At 37.5% G+C, this 24917-nt stretch overlaps 1 protein-coding gene across 9 annotated transcripts in view; it reads right to left on the bottom strand.

The window, feature by feature from the left end:
• Nucleotides 1-24917, bottom strand: part of PDE10A (phosphodiesterase 10A) — a 338418-nt gene that overhangs the window by 103699 nt on the left and 209802 nt on the right. For all 9 annotated transcript variants that reach the window (XR_010158247.1, XR_008548732.2, XM_518849.7 and 6 more), the window contains 4 exons: nt 17670-17790; nt 16354-16403; nt 2695-2835; nt 754-909 (listed from right to left, as the gene is read on the bottom strand). Coding sequence is in view for 7 of the 9 variants with exons in the window: in XM_518849.7 (XP_518849.4) it covers nt 754-909; nt 2695-2835; nt 16354-16403; nt 17670-17790 (468 nt within the window). In the remaining 2 variants the exon portion in view is untranslated. The remainder of the gene's footprint in view (nt 1-753; nt 910-2694; nt 2836-16353; nt 16404-17669; nt 17791-24917) is intronic.

A 24917-nucleotide genomic window follows, 5' to 3' on the forward strand; every position in this document is an offset into this window, starting at 1 on the left:
AAAGCAGAAGAAGAGAGAAAGAAACATTGGATAGGAGCCATTCAAATGTACATGAAGTGTTCAGGGAGGGCCTTATAGAGAAGGCAACATTTAAGGAAATTCCGAAGGATGTGGCCGTGAGGGGGGTAAGTGGAGGGAAGAAAAAATGCAAAGGCCTGAGTTAAGTAGCCTGTCAGCCTTGCCTGAGGATCCAGCGTGGCTGGAGTGAGTGAGGGACAGGTGGGGTAGCAGGAGATGGGTTCATTCAGGCAAGTGGACAGGAGTTAGGCCACTGAAGGAAACTGGTTTATACTGGATGTGATAAATGTATCATTTTAATATTTGCCTTTAGTATTAATGAGCCTATTGAGTGAATAGTGAATGGAATTCAAATGTATTTGACACTAGAGTCTTTTATTCAGGACACAAGCTAAGAAAAAGACATTTTAAAGAAGACAGAAAGACAACCAGAGTGTGAAAAGTCTCCAAAGTCCTTCTACTACTTTCTATGACTCAGAGTACAGCATACCTTTTATTGTTATACTGGATTTTACTTAACAAAAGGACCATATCTCTTACGTAACCTGTTTCCTCTCTAAACAGAAACAGGTTTTAAAATCATTATTATTAGTATCAAAACACTGTTAAGCAAATTGTGATTTTAAATATTAATTCATGTATTTTCAGTTTAGTATTACTTAGCAATACTAACAAGCACCTTCAATGAGCTAGGTACAACTAAAAATTCTAACATGCAGCATTTAAAGGCCTTACCTCCTGGTGACTAAGACAGAAGGCTTCTTTGCCCCAGTGCCGATACAGCTCGAGAATACCAATCAAGTCACCAATTGCAGTGACAATTGGTAAGCAAAGAACAGACTGGATACGAGTCCCTGATTCCAGTCCAGTACCTCCTGGAAATCGTTCATCCTGAAAAACAAAAAGACAAAAAGACACAAATTCAGTGAAATGATCATTAAGCGATGATTCTTATTTCTATCAGAAATTGCCATGATACTTGTAATCAATAATAAGCAGTACTTTTCAAAGGAAAACTAAATGATGATAGCCACCATAAATCTTAGGTAAGAAAATGCTTACTTTTTCATGGAACTTATACCCAAATACTGCTTTAATATTTCTTTATCCTTATGCAGCATAAATTTAATGAACGAATGACATATGTTAATTTCATATGATAATAAAAAAAGTAATCATAAATGCTGGCACTTATTCATCATCTTCTATGTGCCGGAACAGTCTTAGGGTGTTTACAGATACAATGCCGCAGGGGAAATTACTCAAAATGTAAACACTACGTGAAGAAAATTATATATAAACTTTTTTTCTATTTTTAAGCCTAGAGTAACACAAAAGTGTATGTTAATAACAGTCATTCTAATTGAATTTCAAAGGCCCATATTAAGTATTGAATCAACTAATAATGATCAATTACTTTAAGAAATGAAATTGGTTCTTTGATTTTAATAATTTTCTAGCTTAGCAAATTTACTCAAAAGAAGTACAGGGAAATTGAATGAATTAATATCAAAAGCATCAATTCTATTTATTCAATTTCTACTGTCTGTAAGAAGCTATCAGGATGAATTAGAACTTCATGAAATAGTGTAACTCTGTACTTGTAATGTACAGATCTTTTGAAAGCTTACATACACAACAGAACATTCTCAAATGAGAACTTATACAGCATGGGCCCTCCTTCTCTCCTTCCCTCCCTTCCTCCCTTCCTTCCCTTCTGTCCTTCTATCTCTTCCTTCCTTCCTCTAGCTACCAAATTTATTCAAGGTTATACAAATAATGGTGGAAAAACCAAAATTAAAACCCAGGTTTCATGGCTCCTATTAGCACTTAGAGCAATTTTTTTACACCTGTATACTTGTTACCTTTGAAGTCTATATTCCATGTCATAAAATTTCATTAAAATGTCCACATGTACTGTGGAGGACTAGACTGAGGGCTCCACTTTGTCTAGTTTCTCTGTATCTATGTGCATGGTTAGTGATCTATACTGAGTCTGGGCCTGTCTACGTGATTTGCTCTGGCTAATGGGAGGGTAGTAAATTTGATGTAAGCAGTGGCTTGAAAACTCACTTGTATGTTTCCCACTACTTCTCTCAGACTCCTGTTACCTCACAAAAACACGCCAGGATAGCCTTACTGGAAGGGGGTGAGAGACACAGGGAAAGCGGAGGGTATAAGAGGCCAGCCAGCACCTAACTGATGGCCAGCTGACCTCAGACGCATAGGCAAATCCAACTGACAGCAGTCCAGACCAGCAGAATAACCCAGTCCTTAGATTCATAAGAAATCACACGTGGCTACTGTATGATACCAGTAAAACTTGAGGTAGGTTGTCATACAGCAATAACTAACTCATTCATATGCATCCCAGCAAAATATGAATCATAAAACAGTAATTATTTAGTTTACATTCATATGAATATACACAGTATATTTGTGTTTAACTGTACTGGCATGTGCTGAAATAAGAACTGTGCACATTTAGCTCTTAGTGGGTAAAGGGAATTTTCTGAGTACAAAAAATTAACTTACACATTAATATATTGATCTGTAACTAGCTTTAATGCTTTTTAAAATGAAACTATTTAAATTATAACGTCAAAATGATATGCCATCTTTCTTAATTAAATACTTTAGGTCAAAAGTATCACAAAGAGTCAAAAAGCCACTTACTCCAAGGATGTCTTCTACTAGCAGTGTTTTCCTGGACTTGGCCACATAAGCAGAGACGGTGGTGCCCTGAGTGATGGGCCCAGCAGGGATGAGGCGGGGTTTTCCTTCCTTTATCCCAGGTGGTGTGAATATGCACAGGCTCTAGGGAGAAGAAAAGATGTTTTACAGACTTTCCTGTACATGTGCATAGTACAAAAAGACACACGTGAATCTTAACAGTCATAATAAATCTGTGAGCCAATTAAAAGAAGAGTCATAAAATGAGGAAAGGTGCTTTGCCATGATCAAACCAGATTATCTAAAGTGAAACTATCTCACATTTCCAATTCACAAAAAATACACACTCAAATTTAAAACTTAAATGAATGTACAGGCACAGAAACGCTCTTCAAATAGCCTCCTATTTTGATACATAGAAAATAATGAAATGAGAAAAAAATGTATCCTGTCATTGGGATCAAGATTCTATCAGACCACCAACACACACAGGGTCCAACCTCCCTACAGGCTTGACACATGTTACCTGAAGATAGAATCAGTAGCTGCAAGTCAAGTGATTTGGTTATATTTTTCATTTTCATTAGAAATCTTCCCTTCTGAGAACCTTCTAAGACTCACTCACATTACTTCGACTGGCTAGTTTATAAAATTGCAGATTCAGAATACTCTAGATGAAAAATTTGCTGTTCTCTGAGCAAAAATCTTGAAAAATCTGAGTGATCTTTCCCTTTCAAATGACTGGGTGGGAAGGTAATGTCCTGAAACTATTTTAAAATAAATTGTTTTTTAAAAATAGAATCAGTTATTTTGACGAAATCCAAACATATTTTAAAATTACTTTCTACTAAATAAGAATTGCTACTTTAATCATGTAGAAATTGGGGGCAATATTTTGACATAATTGTATCATGATTATCTACAAAATTTGAAAATATAAATTTCCCACAGACTTGACTTTATTTTTATCTTATGTTGGATTACTCTAACAAAGAATGAAGACTACTTGAAGCAATAAGTATTAGACAGCCCTCTTAACCTAAGCACCTTTCTACAATACTTGTTATTACTAAGGTAGTTCTAAGGATGAGACAGGTATATTTATTAACTTATCAGGTATGTGGTTTTTAAGCCTTGTAAAATTACAGAACTCTTTCTTTAAACATCTTAAAAGAGAATGAACCCCATTAACTTGACTAATAAACCCCATAAACTTGGTTTAATGAACAAGGAGGAAGGGAGAGAAAAGCAAAGCTTTGCTTTAACCTTGGGTACTTGAAATTAATAACAATTATAAATGATTAGAAGCTAAGTTCAAAATACTTGTATTTCCAAGTATATCTACATAGGGCTGTGCTTAAATTGTATTTGCTATTAAGTACAATGCATGTGAAAAATTTAAGTAATTATTTTAAAAAGAACTAAGCTATTTAATATGTTTAAATAGAAAGTATACACTTATGGATTAAAAAATTACATATATGATGACAGACAGTTTCAACTTAGTTATTCCTTAAAAGGCTGGAAAAACCATTTTCTAGTTACTATAATTACATTAGACACCAACATACATATGGCATAGAGTAAGACTATCATTAGATTCAGTATCTATCATTGTCCAAATACAATTCAGTTTGTCACCCTTTCTTAAGACAGAAAGAGTAGAAAGGTAATTCAAGAACAAAAAGAAGAGATAAATGCAAGAAAAAAAATTTAAAATATGGTATATTTAGAATGAAGAAAAATTAGAATTGACAACGATTTTCTCAAACTATAAGGAAGCAACTGTCCCTTTTCTGTACCGAAGACGGAACTGCAGGAAGTGAACATAAATTGAACTGAGTGGTTTAGATAACTCTTAAAGAAGAACATGTCATAATAAAAACAGAAGGTGAACTCTGGAGCAAGCTTCCAACAGTAACCCTGTATTTTTGCGGGGGGTGTGGAGGGAGTCATAGTTTTTGGCTGCATCTGTTTGTTTGAAAATGTAAAACGCACATCTTTTTTTTTATGACTTAGCCATAGGCCCTTTAAGGCTGAATTTAATCACATGTTTAAGTTATACATAGCTTCATAATCCAATAATAACAGACTATCTTATACATTCCTACATTATTAGATGATCATATAGTCAGTGTTATAAAATATGTATTGCCTCTGTGTAGGTTTCATACAATACACAAGTAACAGATAAGCAAATACTGTACCCAAGAGTGTATGGAAAGCTCTTCTATTTATTACGCTTGCTGAAAATAAAAGGTTTAGAAGTTTTTCAACTACTTGCTAGAATATGAAAAACTTCTCTATGTAGTTAAAAAAAATTATCAAAAATTGAGTAATACTTTATAGTGGAAACTTTATACTCATTTTCCTAATTAGCTCATGATTTTTGTTCACATTAATCTAACAGAAATGTTTCCAATGAGAGCTGAGGATAAATGCTAACAAAACATTGAATACATTGTGATATGAAGGCCCAAAACTCCAGCGGAAGGGAAAATGAAGCCTAACCTCACAACACACACTTGTTTGTTGTTTCTGACATGTTTTCATGGCTACACTTTCCCTCCTTTATACTAGTGGTTCCCTTCTGTGTTGTTTTTGTTTTGTTTGCCTCCAAACAATTTACCTGCAAAAGCTCCTTTTTAATATCCATTTCTAATTGAGGATCAGTCATTGGTTGGAATCACATGTTTTGCAGAAGCATATTTTTAAATGATTTTGGCAGCTGAATGCATTGATAGGTAGCTACCTGTTATAAACATAAAAAGTCTAAAATAGAGGTTGAATTTTACACATACTCAGCACTAGGGAAACGTTAATTTACATTCCATTTATTCCACAGATACTGTCGAGTAGGACGTCATGGGCTGAATCATTATCACTTTTCCACTCATTGAACTGCCACCTTCATCATACACTTCATCCTCAAAGACGCTTTTTTTAATTTTTAATTTTTAATTTTTTTTTGAGACAGAGTTTCACTCTTGTTGCCCAGGCTGGAGTGCAATGGTGCAATCTTGGCTCACTGCAACCTCTGCCTCCCAGGTTCAAGCGATTCTCCTGCCTCAGCCTCCCGAGTAGCTGGGATTACAGGCATGTGCCACCACGCCCAGCTAATTTTGTATTTTTAGTAGAGATGGGATTTCTCCATGTTGGTCAGGCTGGTCTCAGACTCCTGACCTCAGGTGATCCACCCGCCTCAGCCTCCCAAAGTGCTGGGATTACAGGCGTGAGCCACTGTGCCTGGCCTATCCTTAAATATACTTGGGTCTGTTTCCGAATTCCCAATTCCGTATCTTTAGGTTTACTTGTATACCACACTGTTTTAATTATTATAAAAGGTTTACAGTACATTTTGTGACTTGGCAAGGCAAATCCTGACTTAGTTCTTAGTATTTCAAAATAATCATGATTTATTTTATAAGCTATACACTTTGGCCTGGGCGCAGTAACTCATGCTTATAATCCCAGGGCTTTTGGAGGCTGTGGCAGGAGGACAGCTTGAAACCAGGAGTTCAAGATCCGCCTGGGCAACATAGCGAGACCCCACCTCTACAAAAAATAAAACAATTAGCTGGGTGAGGTGGTGCATGCCTGTAGCACTAGCTACTCAGGAGGCCGAGGTGGGAGGATCACTTGAAGCCAGGAGTTTGAGGTTACAGTGAGCTAATATTGTGCCACTGTACTCCAGCTTGGGTGACAGAGTGAGACCCTGCTTAAAAAAAAAAAAAGATATATACTTTGCATTTCTCATTGGTGAAGTGTCTACATGAAGGCATTAATCATTAATAAATGATTAACGTAAATAAGTTCTAAAGACATTTACACAGGAAATAGGGACTTCATTTTTCAAAATCAATATAATTGTTGACTTAAAGATTTAACTGGGATATTCAGATTAATAAGATAAAAAACCTTATGCTATTTTCATAGAAGGATGAATGGAAACACCAGACATTATTTTAAGAAGTATTACAATATCAAATTTATCTATAATATCCAGTGTTGAACTGAGTCTCTAAGATTAATTCCTGCTCTACTATTGTATAAATATATAAAAACTTTAATTAGGACAAGCATCTTTTAGAGGCTAGAGATAAAAACCACAACTAAAAAACAAGGAAAAACTTTAAAGTTTCAAACATTAGCCACCTTTATCATTTCCAAAGAAGAAAGTATCTGCCTTCAGGATATCTACTTGACCAAAGGCCGCTGCAGTTCTTTAGTACTTGAGAGTTCCAGAGGTGATGGTGACAACCAGTCCCTCCACCTCTCAACTAGCATCGATGAGATTGCCCAAAGAGCAGAAAATCAATCCTATCAGAGGCCAGGAAGTCCTAGGGGAGGAATCAGCTTTTAAATTTTTCTAAGAAACTCATTATGAAGTAGCTAATATTTTTGTGGTAACAGCAAATTTTTATATCTATTTCTAAAGTGAGATAATTTAAACTAGAAAAGATTGGGCGCACAAGTCATAATAGGTTGGTTCAATAAAGGACTTAAAAACATTCAAATTATAAAAATGTAAATTTTGGGAAATAAATAGATTTGGTGGAAAATGAACAAGAGAATAGACTAGTACAATTTATAAAAACACCATCTTTTAATGAAATAGAAAAATCCAATTCATTGATATCAGCCAAATAGATGTTTACTTCACTTGGTTAACATTTGCTTTCATCTTTCTTTCCATGCACAATGCAAACATCACTTTATTCATGAGACTTCATTTCAATGTTAAGACTTCAACTTACAACCAGTTAAATTTTGGAAACACTTCTTAGAAAGAAAAAAAAGTATTTAGGTTTACCAATAAGCTATTATCCTTTTAGACACTAGATGGCACTGGATAGTAAACAAATTTACATCTATGTAGATGGCCGTAAGTAAATAGCTCCCACATTTACCTGGAACTTGATACATGGATGACTAACTTTGTTTGCATAACTCTTAAAAATAAATCTGCTGAAGTTCACTGTGCACTTGAAAAAGGCAAACAATTACTATAAACTACCAGCTCTGGATACGAAGAATGCAGTATTTCTGGTGAATGTTTAACGTATACATACTGAAGGTAAAACTTAAGATTCTTCTGCTCTTCCATTTTTCCCAATTGTATCCCAAGTGACAAAACTGAAATGTGTTCTTCCCAGTATGTGGGTAATAAAAATCAAGTAACAAAGGGGCAGGGGGAAGCTATGTTCTTAAAAGATGTATTGTATTATGGTGGAAGGAGCATAGCTGCTCTTTGTAGAAAGCACAGTAACTTTGGAATGGGAGCCTAGCCTTTAGTTGTTGACTAGCTGTGTGAACTCGGACAAGTCATTACCCATAAGAGACCTTGGCTACCTCATCACTAAAATGAAAAGATTAGATTAAAAAATTTGGAAGTGTCTCTTTTAGCTTTAACACTCTATGAATCTAGGACTTCTAGAGTCACCTAGTTGCTCATGTTTATAAATAAAAATAACAAACAGCTGCTTAACTAACTTATCAAACCTGTAAATTGTGGAAAAGTTATTTTTAAAATAACATATATATATCAATAAATTTAATTTTGAATTAAAAATTTTAAGGTATAAAGTACATAAGGTTTTCAGCTTTCACAAACAACTCTGATAGATAACAGTGTAAAACTATAAAGATAATATCATCAGGTATGTTATACATGTAACTAAGCATAGCCATAGAAACAATAAAAGTTAAATTAAGCAAAAATTCAGTCATGAAAAAATTATTTTTTCCCAAAAACATCTCAAGAGCACTTTGTCTATAACAGACATTGCTATGGGCCAGGATACAACATACGTTGTTTTCTTTGCTAACCCCAGATTTCTCAGAAATTGCTTCTTCTGCCCAAAAGACATCCTTTATTTTCCCCTCTCATCTACTGAGATGTCTTAAATCCCCACTGAAATATTGTCTTCTCATCATCCAATCTGTTTTTATGTGCTGCAGCCCCATCAAATTCATGGTCACAGAGCCCTTGAGCTCCTCTCTGTTAGCACATAAAAATCATGTGCTGTAACTAGCTGCTGATTTTTCTATCTCCCCTACTGCTTGTACATTCTTTGATGTGAGAAATAATTTTGTTTTTGTATGCTCAGCAATTTAGCACAGTTTTTTGGTACTTAGCAGATGTTTTAAACGGTTTGTTAAACAAACAGCATTTATGGTGTAACATTTAACTAATGGAGGGTAAATGGTAAATTAAGGTTTAGAAAGTTTAAGAATCTTGTCAAGTCACACAATTATTAATTACACAGTTACTAAGTGGTAAAACAGAACTCACACAATCTAACTCCAGATCCAAAATTATTTCAATGCTAAACTACTTACTAGGAAGTTTTCCTTTTTTCCCAAGTTCTGAAAAAGTATAACGAGCACAGGAATTCTCCTTCTTAAAGGGCTGCCTCAGTAGCAAATGAACAATGCGGGTACAGGAGCCCAGGCTGTCGGGCTCATCACTGTCTCCCCGGGTTTAACATGGTGCCTGGTGATGACTGGGGCTCAAGAACAGTCAGATGAATCAATGCCCTACTGGTTTGCAGAAAGGTAATATTTCAACAGTGTCTTCAATTTCCTCCTTGGCTACTGGACTAATAAGTTTTCTATTATCATTTGTATTTAATAGGATAATTTACATTTTCCTTGAAAACTGTTCATTTTTATCTAGGTTTTCACATTTGTTAGTAAAAATAATCCCTCATAATTTCTAATTTTCATTAATCTATTGTTTTATTTGTTTTTAAATTATTAAACATATATATTTCTTTTTTGTCAGTTTAGTAAATGGTTTGTGTATTAGTCTGTTCTCACACTGCTAGAAAGAACTACCTGAGACTGGGTCATTTACGAATAAAAGAGGTTTAATTTTTTTTATTATTATACTTTAAGTTGTAGGGTACATGTGCACAACGTGCAGGTTAGTTACATATGTATACATGTGCCATGTTGGTGTGCTGCACCCATCAACTCGTCATTTAACATTAGGTATATCTCCTAATGCTATCCCTCCCCCCTCCCCCCACCCCACAACAGGCCCCAGTGTGTGATGTTCCCCACCCTGTGTCCATGTGTCCTCATTGTTCAGTTCCCACCTATGAGTGAGAACATGCGGTGTTTGGTTTAATTGACTCACAGTTCCACAGGCTTAACAGGAAGCATGACTGTGAGGCCTCAGGAAACTTATAATCACAGCAGAAGGGAAAGGGGAAGCAAGGAACTTCTTCCCATGGTGGCAGAAGAGGGAGTGCAAGGCAGGAAGTGCCACACACTTTTTACCTACCATCAGACCTCGTGAGAACACATTTACTATCATGAGAAAAGCAATGGGGAAATCTGCCTTCATGATCCAATCACCTCCCACCAGGTCCTTCCCTTGATATTTGGTGATTACAATTTGACATGAGATTTTGGTGGGGCAACAGGGTCAAACCATATCATTGTACCTCTGGCCTCTCCCAAATATCATGTCCTTCTCATATTTCAAGACCAATCAGGTCTTCCCCACAGTCCTTCAAAGTCTTAATTCACTCCAGCATTAACTTGAAAGTCCAAGTCTAGGCCAGGCATGGTGGCTCACGCTTGTAATGGGGAGGCTAAGGCGGGTGGATCAACTGAGGTCAGGGGTTTGAGACCAGCCTGGCCAACATGCCAATACCCCATCTCTACTAAAAATACAGAAAAAAAACTAGTCGAACATGGTGATATGTACCTGTAGTCCCAGCTACTCAGGAGGCTGAGACAGGAGAATTGCTTGAACCCAGGAGGTGGGGGTTGCAGTGAGCCGAGACCATACCACTGTGCTCCAGCCTGGGTGACAGAGCAAGGCTCTGTCTCAAAAAAAAAAAAAAAAAATGTCCAAGTCTAAAGTCTCATCTGAGACAATGCAAGGCCCTTCCACCTGTGAGCCTCTAAAATCACAAACAAGTTAGTTACTTGTTTGGGGTACAGGCATTGGGTAAATGCTCCCATTCTGAAAGGAAGAAACTGGCCCAAACAAATGGGGTACAGGCCCTGTACAAGTCCAGAACCCAGTAGGACAGCCATTAAATATTAAGGCCCCAAAATAATCTCCTTTGACTCCATGTCTCACATCCAGTGCATGCTGATGCAAGGGGTGGGCTCCCAAGTCCACAGCCACAGCTCTGCCCCTGTGGTTCTGCAGGGTATGGCCCCTGTGGCTGCTTTCATGGGCTGGTGTTCAATGCCTGCTACTAATCCAGGCGCATGGTGGAAGCTGTTGGTGGATCTACCATACTAAGGTCTGCAGGACAGTGGCCCTCTTCTCACAGCTCCACTAGACAGTACCCCAGTGGGGACTCTGTGTGGGGGACCTAATCCCACATTTCTCCTCTGCACTGCATTAGCAGAGGTTCTCCATGAGGGCTCTGCCCCTGCAGCAGACTTCTGCCTGGATATCCAGGCATTTCTATCATCCTCTAAAATCTGGGTGGAGGCTCCCAAACTCTTGCCTTCTGTGTACCACGGCTAGAGCTGAAGTGACTGGGACACAGGACACCATGTTTGGAGCAGCAAGGCCTTGGGCTTGGTCCATGAAACCATTTTTCCTAGGCCTCTGGACCTGTGATGGGAGGGGCTGCTGTGAAGATCTCTGAAATGTCCTGGAGACATTTTCCCTATTGTGTTGGTGATTAATATTCAGCTCCTTTTATGCAAATTTCTGCAGCCAGTGGCTTGAATTTCTCCACAGAAAATGGGTTTTTCCTTTCTACAACACGGTCAGGCTACAAATATTCTAAACTTTTACGTTCTGCTTCCCTTTTAAACACAAAACCTTCTCTTTGTGAACACATATGACTGTGCATGGCTAGGAGTAGCCAGGCCTCATCTCCATCTGAGACCACCTCAGCCTGGACTTCACTATCCGTATCACTGTCAGCATTTTGGTCACAACCATTCAACAAGTCTCTTCGAAGTTTCAAACTTTCCTTCATCTTCCTGTCTTCTGAGCCCTCCAGTTTCCTTTGTTTTTAGTCATTATAGGAATCCCATGAAGAATTCTTAGACAGAAATTAAATACATTAAAGTTAGGGTCTAGCCCAGAAAAGAAAAGGAATCACAAGTTGGTAAATCCTAACCTAATATACTGAGTTTAATATGTGTATTATTTGGATAAATAATAATGTATTGATAACCTCTTCTAAGTTGTTTTCTTGATCTCTCAATAATTAAAAATACTACTATTTTTCTGTCCATTTTCTCCATTTTGCTTCAGAAACTTCAATGTACCAGAATAAAAGACAGTTTGGTTTTTTAACCTGATCTAAGTTTTTTTTCTTTTAACAGTTGGATCTTCTTTACAAGTAATTTTGTTATAATCACATAATGATTTCCATAATAATATTTTATGTTTTAATTTTAGTGCTTTTTAGTATTTAGTTTTGTTTTTATCTTCTGCTAAATGTTCTATGTGAATAAAACACATAGAACTTCTTTCCTCCTTGCTTATATGAATGCACGTTTTTAAATTCTATTAGAACTTCTGACATATTTAAATGTTATTTGTTATATTTCTCATTACATCAATTTCAGAAATTTAATTATTTCTACTGCGAAGAAATTCATACTTTAATAAGTATAAAAACTGTATAATTCTTTCTTTTTTTAACCCTTAGTATTTGTTGATAGGGACAGAAAATTTTCTCAGTCTATTTGTGTTTTATTATAATTTTGTCACTATAGTATATAATTTTTGTTGTGAAATTGAGTTATTTAAGATTTTCTTGCTATGATTCCAAATCGAGACAATTTTTTAAAGATTGACAATTATGTAGACTATGCTGCCTTTCATGTGCAAAAGGCGAAATACAAAAATATATACATGTATCTGCTTACCTATGCAAAAGATGTTTTATTTAATTTAATATGGTTATATTTTAGAAGTGTATCTTCTATTGCCAGCGATACAGCAGATTAGATCATTTGGCTGACACTTTTGAAAAAACAATTTCAAATTTATTTAAAGGCTGCATAAAATATATTTTACCCATCTTTTATATTGCTTTGCTGGGCTGAGAAGAATGGAAGGAATCCACAGAAATCTAAAAGGAAGTAAATAAAGGAACCGTGGGAGGTAACCAGATCCCAAAGCTGTCTTTCTCTTGAGGGAATTACTAATGACTGAATAGACTGATCTTCTCCCAGGAAAGCCACACGGAGAGTGAGAGACAGGAGAGAAAAGTTGGGGCCTTTCTGTGAGGAAGTCTAAATAGAGACCCCTTTAGAGGGCCAGGACAGGCAACAGGCCAAACATTCATCTTAGGTTGAAGGACAAATACACTTACCCCAGCAAAGAGGCTGCAAGGAAACCAGATTATTTTGAAATTAGTACTGGAGGGAAAATAACAATCTCCTCTGAGAAGTCATAATTGTGCATCATGTGGAGTGGACTCTTGAAGCCATACTACTTTATAGCCTGAAAATTCATCTCAACCAGATAATTTAGTTTAAAATGGTTTTGGATTGGTAGTACCTTAAGTGACTAGCAGAAAAAAATGCATGTCTATCTCCAAGAAAGGAACTAGAAAGGCACTTCTAACAAGCCTCGAGAGTATCCATTTAAGGGGCCCATGGAAGAATAGAATTCACAGTTAGAGAGAGAGAGAGAGAGAGAAAGGAAAAATAAAAAGAAAACCATAAAACACATAAGCAAAAAAGCCACCATCTGTCAGAGTTGGACGAAACAAAGCCCAAGAAACTGTAAATTCAAAGGAACATAGAAGAAGTATAGTTAATGTATTTCAAGAAATAAAAGACAAGTTTGAAAATATGTACAGGAAATTAAAAAACCATAATGAAAACCAAAATAAATTTAAAAACAGTATCTTTATTTTAGTCAATATTCAGAGAGATAATTTATCAACCTGAACTCTTTATCTACCAAAGATATATTCCAAGGAGCGGGTGAAATGAAGACAAATTCACACAAACACAAACTGAGAGTGCTTTCCATCAGCAGACTCTCGCTAAGGGAAATTCTAGAGAATGCATTTCAGATGGAAGAAAAATGATCCCAGATGGACGACTTGAGATACAAGAAGAAATGAAGAACAAAGAAAGTAGTAATCATGTAGATACATCTAAAAAAACACTTGAGTGAACTTATGACTTCTCAGCCAATGTCTTCTTCCTACCCACAGAAATCCCTGGGTCAAGGAAATAACAAGGCCTTAGCTATCTAGGTGGAATGCATAAAGGGCAAAATAGAGTGAGCAAAACACAGTAATTATCCCCAAGAATTATCCTCCCAGGCAGATAAGGTATCTGTCTTCATAAAGCTGACATTCTAGCAAGAAAGCCAGATAAACAAATAACCACTCAAATCACAGAAAAACATGTAATCACAGACTCAGCTATGTTCCATTAAGGAGACTTATATAACGTTGAGAAAGCAAAATACAGTGTACAGTGGGATCTGACTTGGGAAGCTCAGAGACAGCTACAATTTTGCTATATACCCTGCTGTTCATAGGGATATTAAGTTGAAGAAGACAGACTCAGTCCCTGAGATGCGGGAAAGAAAGAAGGAACAGGGAATCAGTGCCCCTAGAGAGTAGCATGCCCAGTAAATGGACTGACCTTAGGAGTTTAGAATAAGGAGCCAGAATAAAACTAAGAGGATATTGTACCAGTCCTTTAAGTTACTAAAGTAAAAGATAAGTAAAGATTAAATAATTCAAATTGATACATAAAATTACAATTTAGATATTGTAGATAGAAAAGCGTTTTGCTGAATCCTAAGAGGAACTACTTCATTGAGGCCAATGTATAAAGAAGTCTGCAAATAAAGCAAAAAATAAATAAATTTTTTTAAGCCAAGTGATTAAGAATGTGGGTTTTGTAACCTAAACCAAGCCCGCAAAGTCAGCATTTTGGGCTCCCGTCCACTGTAGCCATAGGGTGCCTGCTGCCTGCACCTCTCAGTCTCTGCCCGCAGCTGTCTCTATTCTCTTTCCACAGGGCAGGAGAGACCAGCCTGTAGAGGCAGCCTCAACTTCAGGATTGTTACCACTTTTGTTCAGGTGAACGGCTAGAATTGCTGAGTCCAAGATACAGGTTTTAGCAAAGAATCTGCTGGGGCCCTCATGGGCCACATGTCCACCCCGATCTGAACTAGAGACCCGAGGATAAGGGGCTGGAAGTGAGCACAGCTGCGTGGCCAACTGGGGGGCTGCTGGAGGCGGCTCAGAAGGAGTAATGTGACGTGGACCACAACAGACTGCATTCCACACGTATCAGCCAATTAAAAAATAATGGCAAACTGTAGAATATTTTTCTAAAAGAAATTACTTTTAATAAAAACTTTGACATTTTAAAAATAATTTTTAATGCACCGAAAAAAAGTAATATCCATTTGTTATTTTAGTAGCTTAACCATTTTAGAATACTACCAGTGTCTGAAATATGCTTTATTTAGAAGTAGTAATATCTGAGTAATGCAAATTAATAAACATTCTTATCTGACGGTTTCTATGAAAGGCACTAGGAGAGGGGCTTGGGAAATACAAGAATGAACAAGAAAATGTCTTTGCCCTAAATAAGCCTTTCATTTTTGAGGTAACAAGCGTAATTTGTTACAATACAAGGGAAAACAATGGCTATGGAAATGAATAAGATAAGCTGTAAGTTAATTAAATCAGCCAATAAATATTTTTGTGCAACTATTTTCACACTTTGCAAAACTGCTATATTTAAGAGTCCTATTAAAAATCTCAGAATGCTTTTGTCTCTATTCCTAGTAACGTTGTATATAATGTACATAATACATATTTTGATTACTCAAGAATACAGGTAGCATATTGCAAAAATACGTTCCAAATCTAAGATAGCAATGCCTAACACATAAGAAATGTGAAGCAAAAATGTGTGAAATAAACTTATGAGGGAATTTATACATTAAACTTATGAATATTAGCATTATTGGCTCAGTTATGCTAAAATATGTATACTTTTTAATACTGTATCAAAAATCAAATGCCAGTAATTGAACATCTTGAAATACTTTTGAAAGCGCCTTTCTATGTTGCATTTTCCGGTGGGCTGTGCTCCCGGTAAGTTAGACCAGAAACGCAGGATCCGGCCTGCTGGCAGAAGACTGGAACAGCCACAGCTGAGAATCCCCATTCCTTGACTGGCCTGAGCCTACTACAGTAAGGCAGCTTAGGGATCTAGACACAGAACCCTAGGACTTTTAGAGTCATCTGCAAAAAACTTTAAAAATCACCCAGAAAATGTTCAACTTTCTGTTCTCATTTAATTCTACTGTAGATCATGTGTAGAGAGGGTACAGGCATTCCTCTACAACATCCTAGCTCACAGTGCCAAATACCTTTTGTACAAAACACCAAATCTAGAAATGCCATTTATAACGTAGGGTACCACAAACCAAAGCCAAAGGAAACACACACACACACACACACACACACACACACACACACACACACAAGATTTTATGCCTAAATGTTGCCATGTCAGTAAAATTCTTGACTGGTAATAACCAAATATAGAAACAAAACACAAAATGATTTAAATGAAAAGTACTTAATCATGAAATGTCGGTTGTTTATAACTTTTTTAAAGGAGCTTATGATATTTTCTTATCTAGAGCACCAAAATCTAAATTTAGATACTTACATTATTGCACTCTCCAAGGAAATACAGTGCAAATCCATCGGCTTTTGTGGCTGCCAAAGTAATAAGAAAAGGAAGAAACTGAGCTCAGTGGGAGAATCTAACATGTATGCATTCTCCAGGGTGAGAGGCAGATGTGAGTCTTTCAAATTGATTTGTTAACAGAATCAATGGTCATGCAGTAAATGGAACAAAATCACTTATGGCTTTACTTAATAGCATAATTAAAATATCCTCTACATTTTTCATCAGTGAGTATAAAATTTAAGACGATATGCTCAAATGCATATAGCAGTCAACGTACTACATAGTAACATATTTGTTGAACTTTATTCAGAATTATTGAATATTTTTTAAATTTGAGAATTGTGTTTAATTTTTTAAGTCTTTAAAATACCACAAGTGATATTTATAATATTAAATAACCAAATTAAGTATCAACCCAAAAAGCTGATGTATTCATCTATAATTGTCACTGAAGCAAACATAATTTAACTTACCTAAAATTGCCTCAGGGTCATCTGAAGGCAACTATAATAGTTAATAGCATAAGTCTTGGAGGGACTGCCTCAATTAAACCCCTACTTAACTCCTTTTTACCTGTGTGACTTTGGGTAAGATGTTTAACTTCTCTGTTCTATAGCTTCTTCATCAGTAAAATGGTGGTAACAATAAAAACAACCTCATGAGACCGTAATAAAAATAAGTCAGTTAATGCATATAATATGCATAGACAGGTGCCTAGCATATGGTTAAATACAAAATAAATGTTATTATGGTTGGTATCATTTATATTTTTATTTTCAAATTAAAAAACAAAAGATACAATTGTCATAGTGGGTATCCTTCTGAAAAATCATGTCCTAAAAACAAGTGTATCCTTCTAAAATAGTACTTTTCTAACTTTCCCCCATTCTATTCACAACATAAACCATTTCTTAAATGGTATATAAAATTGTCATTTACCCAAATACATTTAAAATGCTTAGTCTCTCTTTAAAATTAATACATTTTATAAAGATGTGATTTAATTCAATAAAACTATGCTTTCCAAAGGAAACTAGGTGTTAATTAGAAGGCATAGTATATTACCTGTATATATCAGGCAGATACTTATTTGGGATTAGATAATTTAGAAAGTTTTAGGTTTGACTCACCTCTGGTAGTTTCATAATAAAATATTCTCACTTCAAATTTAGTCCAGAAATACAAATAAATATAAATGACTTTCATCTGCCTCTTAGTAAGTATTTTTTTGCTGCTTTTTGTAAAAGAATCTTTGCCCAATTTTTCTAAGAGGAACACAAAATGCTTCTTACCTATTTTAATGATGCTGCTCAGTTCATAGAGGAGTAGCTGGTTGTCTCCTCCTGTGTCCAACCGTTGTTCTATATAGCTGTTTAGTTCATATACAACTCCCTGCATATTCGTATCTTGGTACTTTGGATTAAAAATAACAAAAATAAAAACAGAGTTTAAATAAAATATAACAAAAATTCCTTAGTCTGTAAGACATACTATTAATATATGTGACTTAATATACTAAGTTATTCATTATGCTTTTATAGCACATGATTTAAATATTATAATCTATTCTATAAAACAAGTAGATTGAAAATTAAAATTGCTATGACTATTTATTTATTTATTTATTTTGAGACAGGGTCTGTCTCTGTTACCCAGGCTGGAATGCAGTGGCACTATCTCAGCTCACTGCAACCTCTACCTCCTGGGCTCAAGCCATCCTCCCACCTCAGCCTCCCAAGCAGCTGGGACTACAGGCACACACCACCACACCATGCCTGGCTAACTTTTGTATTTTTTGTAGTGACAGGCTTTCACCATGTTGCCCAGGCTGGTCTCGAAATCTCCTGAGCTCAAGTGATCCCTCTGCCTCAGACTCTCAAAGTGCTGGGATTGAAGGCATGAGCCACTGCGCCCAGCCGACTTCTTATTTAGAATTATCCATAGACTGCATCTATGCAGCCTATATATATTAAAATAGTAGGTGCTACAAATTCTAACTTTGTTTCTGAAGTTTTATATATATTAGGTAACTTGATTAGTAAAAATAATATCATACAAGAGCTTGCTGAGTGCACCTCTGTAAGATGCTAGGAAAGTCTGCTGCAGTCGCTGCACTGGGTGAAACAAGTGCCCTGTATGCCACTCTAACTTTCCATTCCTTTCCATCTATATGGCTCCACCTTGGTCTGCTCTCATCCCTGGCACCATAGCAAGAGTTAGGCGCTTGCACTGCAGCCACTGTCCCCACAGCAGCAGCCCCACAGCATGTCCACAGCACAAGGCTTCATCATGGCACCAGTGACAACAGCAGGTGGACAGGGAGATGTCAACCCCCACCCTGCTCCAGTTCAAGCTATACTGTGTCTTCTCTAAAGGAATAAAAAACAGTCCTCCAACTAATCTCCCTGCTCCCAAACTTGTCTTACTAAACCTAGTCTCAAAACAACAGGCACCGTAAACTTGAAATATAAAATTCTGTCTCTCCATGGCTTCAAACACTCCTGGGGCTTCCTACTGCACTTGGAATAATAGACAAAAACGCCTCGCACAGTAACACACCACGTGCTGCAAAGCATGGTTACTATCCAGCTCAAAACTGCGTCTCACACCCCACTCTGTCTACCCTCACTGTCACAACCCTGGCCATCTTTCTGCTTCTTGATCATTCAGATAACCTCCACTTCTAAAGGTCTATTACTTGCTGTTTTCTTGAGCACTATACTCAATAAATACCTGTTGAATGAACAAGTAAGTAACCAACCAATGATTGGACAAACACCACTGACCATCCTGACAATGCACTAGAGGCGGCTCTCTTCTAGTCATCAGAGACCCTAGAACAGTGGAACAAGCCATTAAAGATATTATCTTCAATGAGCTCACATTCTAGTTGGAAGAGAATCAATACGTAAATAAGGCAGGTTTTTATATGAGAGCACCTACTTGGGTTCAGTATGCTAGTGCTAGGTTGGCTGAAATCTGTTCCCAAAAGTGGCCGATGCTCAATGAAGTTGAAACCTCAGAACTTCCCTGGTATATATTCAAAGGCTTAGCAAGATTGGAATGCTAGATTTGGCTGATGATGGAAGACTAGTTTCGCAATCCCCTGGCTATATCCTAGGGATGCCCCCCTTCACCAAGGCCATGAGAAACACATTTACAGGGGGAGCCCTGGCATATGTGAATATATACCTGGCTCTGGTGCAGGCCAGGAATTAATGAGGGAACTGCTGCCATATGGCTGGGTTCCTTGAATTCACCCAGAAGATGGGATATTGATGTGGCAGAGGACAAGTGGGAGCACTTAACATCCAGAGACAAGGTGGGTATTGTCAGCACAACCAACAGAAGCAAAGCTGCAGAGGAATTTGGTCACAGAAATATTCAGCATAGCTGCTTGATCACAACTGCTATGGTTTGAACATTTCTTCCAAAGTTCATGTTTTGGAAACTTAACCCTGAATGCAAGTGTTGAGTGGTGGGACCTTTAAAAGGCAGAGCCCTTGTGAATGGAATAATGATGTTACTGGGGGAGTGAATTAGTTATCACGGGAGTGGGGTCCTGATAAAAGATGTCTTTGGTCCCCTTCCCTTCTCTCTCTTGTACATTCTCTCTTGCTCTTCTCCTTTCTGCCATGGGATGACACAGCAGTAAGGCCCTCACCAAATGAAGGCCCCTCATCCCAGGACTTCCCAGCCTCCAAAATTGTAAGAAATAAATTTCTGTTCTTTATAAATTACCTAGTCTCAGATACTCTATTACAGCAGCACAAAATGAACTAAAACAGAAAACTGGTAGCAGGAAGTGGGGCTGTGGCAATAACAAATATCTAAAAATGTGGAAGCAGCTTTGGAACTGGGAAATGAGTAGAGGACAAAAGAACTTGGAGGAAATGGCTGTAAAGAACCTAGACTGCAATAAAGGGAGCATCAAGGGAAATTCTGGTGAGGGTTTAGAAAAAAAAAAAAAAAACAGCTGTAGGAAGGGCTTTACCTTTCTTAGGAATTACTTAAGTGGTCACAATCAGAATGCTGATAGAAACATGGACAATAAAGGCTATTCTGATGAGGTATCAGATGGAAATGAACAAGATACTCGCAACTGGAGTAAAAGCCATCCTCATGAAGTCACAAAGAACTTGACTGATCTGTAGCCATGTCCCAGGGCTATATAGAAAGCAGAACTGAAGGGCAATGAACTCAAGTATCTGGTGGCAGAAATTTCTAAGCAAAATAATGAAGGATCTTCATGACTACTCTTAACTGCACATAGTAAGATGTGAGTAGAGAGAAATTCAAGGTGGAATTTATAATTAAACGGGAAACAGAATGGAAAGATTTGGAAAATTTGCAGCCTAGATACGTTAAGTGTGAAAAGACATGTTTAGCAGAACAAACCAAGGGTTTATGGGCAACTGACCATTTTCTAAAAACCTAAGTAGAGACAGAAAGTAGCAGGGTGCTATTCATCAAGACAATGGGAGAAAGACCATAAAGCTGCTTCAGAGATCTTGGAGGCCATCCCTCCCACCACAGGCTCAGAGCAGGGCCTTGAGGGCAAGGTTTCCAGAAGGTGTCCATGGAACCTCAGCTTTTGCTGCCCAGGCAACTTAAGGACTCTAATCCCTGCATTCCTTCACAATGTGAGCCCCAGCCACGGTTCAAGTGAGTTCAAGTGCAGCTCCTGCCACACCTTCAGAGGGCACAAACACTAAGTCATAGTGGTATCCACATAATACTAACTGCAAACTTGCAGGCTGCATGAGCTGTGGTGCCACAGCAGCCTCTACCTAGATTTCAAAGGATGTAGTAGACAGCCTGGGGCCCACGGACAAACTTGTTACAGCAGTGGAGCCCGCACAGACAGCCCCCAGTAGGCCAATACCTAGAGAAGCCCTGGGAGCAAGGCCATCTCAGAGACTCCAAAATGTAGAGTTACCAACTCCACAACTCTGGAGAAGCTCAGGCATGAGACACCAACCTGTGAGAGCTGAAGTGTGGGCTGGCCCCAGCAAAATCGTAAGGGCAAGGATACTCAAGGCCTAGGGAGCCTAACCCCAACTCCAGTGTGCCCAGAATGGGACAAATTGAGTCAAAGAAGATTATTCTCCAGCTTTAAAACTTAATGTTGTTTCCTCTGTTGAGTTTTGGACTTTTGGGACCAGTTACCCCCTTTCTTGTCTATTTCTCCTTTTTGGAATGGGAATATCAATCCTATGCCTCTTCTACCATTGAATTTTGGAAGTAGATGACTTGTTTTGATTTCACAGGCTCAAAGCTGGAGAAGGTTTGTTTCAGGATGAATTGTCCCTTGAGTCTCACTCATACCTGATTTAGATGAGACCCTGGACTGATGCTGTACAACTTAAGAACTCTGAGGCCACTGAAATGTAATTAATGTACACTACATGTTAAAAGGACATGAATTTTGGTGGCCAGGGGTGGAGTGCTATGGTTTAAATGTACCTCCCAAAGTTTGTGTTAAAAACTTAATCCCCAATGCAACAGTACAGAGAGGTGGGACCTTAAGAGATGATTAGGTCATGATGGCCCTGTCTTCATAAATAGATTAATACCATTACTGGGGGAGTGAATTAGTTATCTCAGCAGTGGGTTTCTGAATGAAAGGATGAGTTTGGCCACCTTCCTCTCTCTCTAAAGCGTGATCTCTTGCCCTTCCACCTTCTGCCATGGGATGATGCAGCAGGAAGGTCCTTGCCAGATGCAGGCACCTTGACCTTGGGCTTCTCTGTCTCCAGAACTGTAAGAAATAAATTTATTTTATTTATAAATTTCCTAGTCTGTAGTATTCTGGTATAGCAACACAAAACAAAGATAACAGTGTCCCTGGAACTGAACAGCGCAGCCTATTGACATATTTTTTTTCATTTGTCTAAACAGAAAAGTTGTGGCTTAAATGAACAAAAATCTGACTTGATGACCACAAGAGAAAGTCAGAATACTTCATTGAATTCCCAGACATGAGCCAATTCACAGGCCCAGAACTCCTTAAATAAGGAAAGAGAAAGCAAGGTCCCCTTGGAGAAGAATCCTACTATGCCACCAAAAATGTATAGCACAGATCTTCCGCCTGCCTTTCCCAAGAGGTCAGCAGCCATTTGCCTGGGTGACTGAGTATCACGGGGGCAGGCAGAATTACTAGATTTGGGGGACTACTGGACATCAGCTCTACCCTGACATTAATTCTTTATTATTATTATTATTTTGAGACAGGGTCTAGCTCTGTTGCCCAGGCTGGAATGCAGCACTAATTATTAAGAGACCCAAACTCCACTGAGGAGCACCAATCAAAAGGGGCTCATGGAGATCAGGTGATCAATGAAGTTTTAGCTCAAGGTTTGTCTCAAAAATGAGCCACAATGGGGTCTCCAACACACCCTCTGGTGACTGCAGTTTGGGAATACACTTCTGGAACAGACATACTCAGCAGCAGACAGAACTCCGCACTGAAGGATCCCCATGTAGGAAGGGACAGAAGAAGTGAGACTTGGAGAAATCTGAGGGAAGAGCTTCCCAAGTAAAGAGAACAGGATAAATCAATTAATTACTATGACCAAAAGTGGCAAAATAGAAACCTGCCAAGCAATTCTTAGGCTGCATTTCAAGCTTCAAAAACTACTAACTGCTACTATTAGGCTTTTACCTGTGGTAGCCACTCCCTGCTCTCTTCCCAAGCACTGAGAGCCTCGGCTGTAGAAGAGGTTCTCTTAGGTGTGTGTATTCCCTTCTCACATCTGCTGCCTTCCTGGGCGGTGCCTAACATTTCTAAGGGCTGATTCCCCCTCCCATTAGCCTTGTTGGCCCTACTTGCTTTGTTGCACACTTGACCATGGTAAGTCATTGGTCTCCAACTCAGTTTTGTGACTTTTTATTGCTAAAATGTAATCTTAACAGCCAAAACTTCTCAGTTATTTTCTAGCTCCAGATTTTTGTCCAAGTCTTGTTCTTACCCAGGTACCTGTTGATAGGTATTTACATAATTACAGAATTTACATAAAAATCATGAACACTTGAAATTCTAATGACTCTAAAATATGACAGCATTGTTTGAGGTCACCAAAACTTAGGTTATTTTCTTTATCATCTGTAACCAGATCCTATTCGAGCTATTTCAAGTTCTGAATAACTTCAGATAAAATATTCTACTCTATCATACCCTCTCTCTTCCTTACTTATTCCACTTACTCCAACCACTAGTTCTGTATTTTCTTTACCCCACAGTCTTTAAAAGGAGCTTCTATGAGAATGAAGCTAGCCTAAAAGAAAGCTGAGCCAAACGATAGTGAGAGACCTAAGTCATAATGATAGACTTTGAACACCTAGATCCAGCCAAGCAAAAGCTTCATGTTTAAAAATCACTAGATATTTCTTTTAAATAAACCAATACATTCTCTGAATTCTTCATTTTCCACGTGGAAAAAAGCATTAGCCAGCTTAAGGGGAGTTTTCAGTCATTCAGGCTCCACACAAATGATACACGGCTGACTCCTTCCTCTTAGCATATAATTCTGAGAACAGGCTCTGTAATAATGACCTGTGTGCAGTGCTGAGATCAATAACCAGCTGTTCTCCATCTCTTTTGGACAGGAAATGGGTTGTTACAAACAAGTGAGAACAAGAAGACATTCTGGGATGTGGACAGTTTATCATGAGGTTTCATTTCACGTCTCTGGGCTTTAGTTTTCTCATTTGTATAATAAGAAGGCTGAATTATACTGTCTGTAAAATGCTTTCCCTTTCCAACACTAAATTTCTAAGATAAGCTATGCCCTAGGTTTTACAATTTTTTCTTGTTTATATTAAGCTTCAAATTCTAATATTTCATCCAATAGAATGTTAGCACATCCTGTTTCCTTTTGTTGCTCATTATAACTGCAAAAGTATTATGACAGCAAAATGTTTTTACTATAATTTCTATATGGACATATTAACTCAAATATTAAAGGTCTATCTACATAGTTAACAAATCACTCAAACCATAATATACTGTAAAACGTAAAATTACATGCAAATGTACAAGAATAAGCAAAATTGTTATTTGGTTGTTAGCCTTGTGGTCATTCTGTTGTTTATCAGGACTGTTATGAAAGGCAAAGCTGAGGAGACAAATTACGTGAATGTCAAATCACATACTTGTAAGACACTTCTATGGAAACCCCATGATAAAGGAATCAATTTCTGTTTGACTGAATAAACATGAATTCTGTGGCTTGACTAATAACAATTACAATAAGCATACTAATAAAGATGTTAAGAACTTGTATTTTTACAGCATTTTTAACTTCATAAAGTCCCTTCATGACTTTCCTAAGAGAAACTACAACAAGTTTATACTGGGCGTCACTGCAGCATTCGTAATTCGAGTCGAGTTAAAATTCCAAAGTAGAGTAAGCTGGGAGCTACACATTTTTCCCAAATCAAATTGGATACCACCATCTTCATATTCTGTTCCATGCTGATTTCATGCAGTACTTGTGTTTTATCTGAGCAACCACCAAAAACACAGCTTCACAAAGGTA

The sequence above is a fragment of the Pan troglodytes genome, chromosome 5 (assembly GCF_028858775.2).
Source record: "Pan troglodytes isolate AG18354 chromosome 5, NHGRI_mPanTro3-v2.0_pri, whole genome shotgun sequence".
Taxonomy (NCBI): Eukaryota; Metazoa; Chordata; class Mammalia; order Primates; family Hominidae; genus Pan; species Pan troglodytes.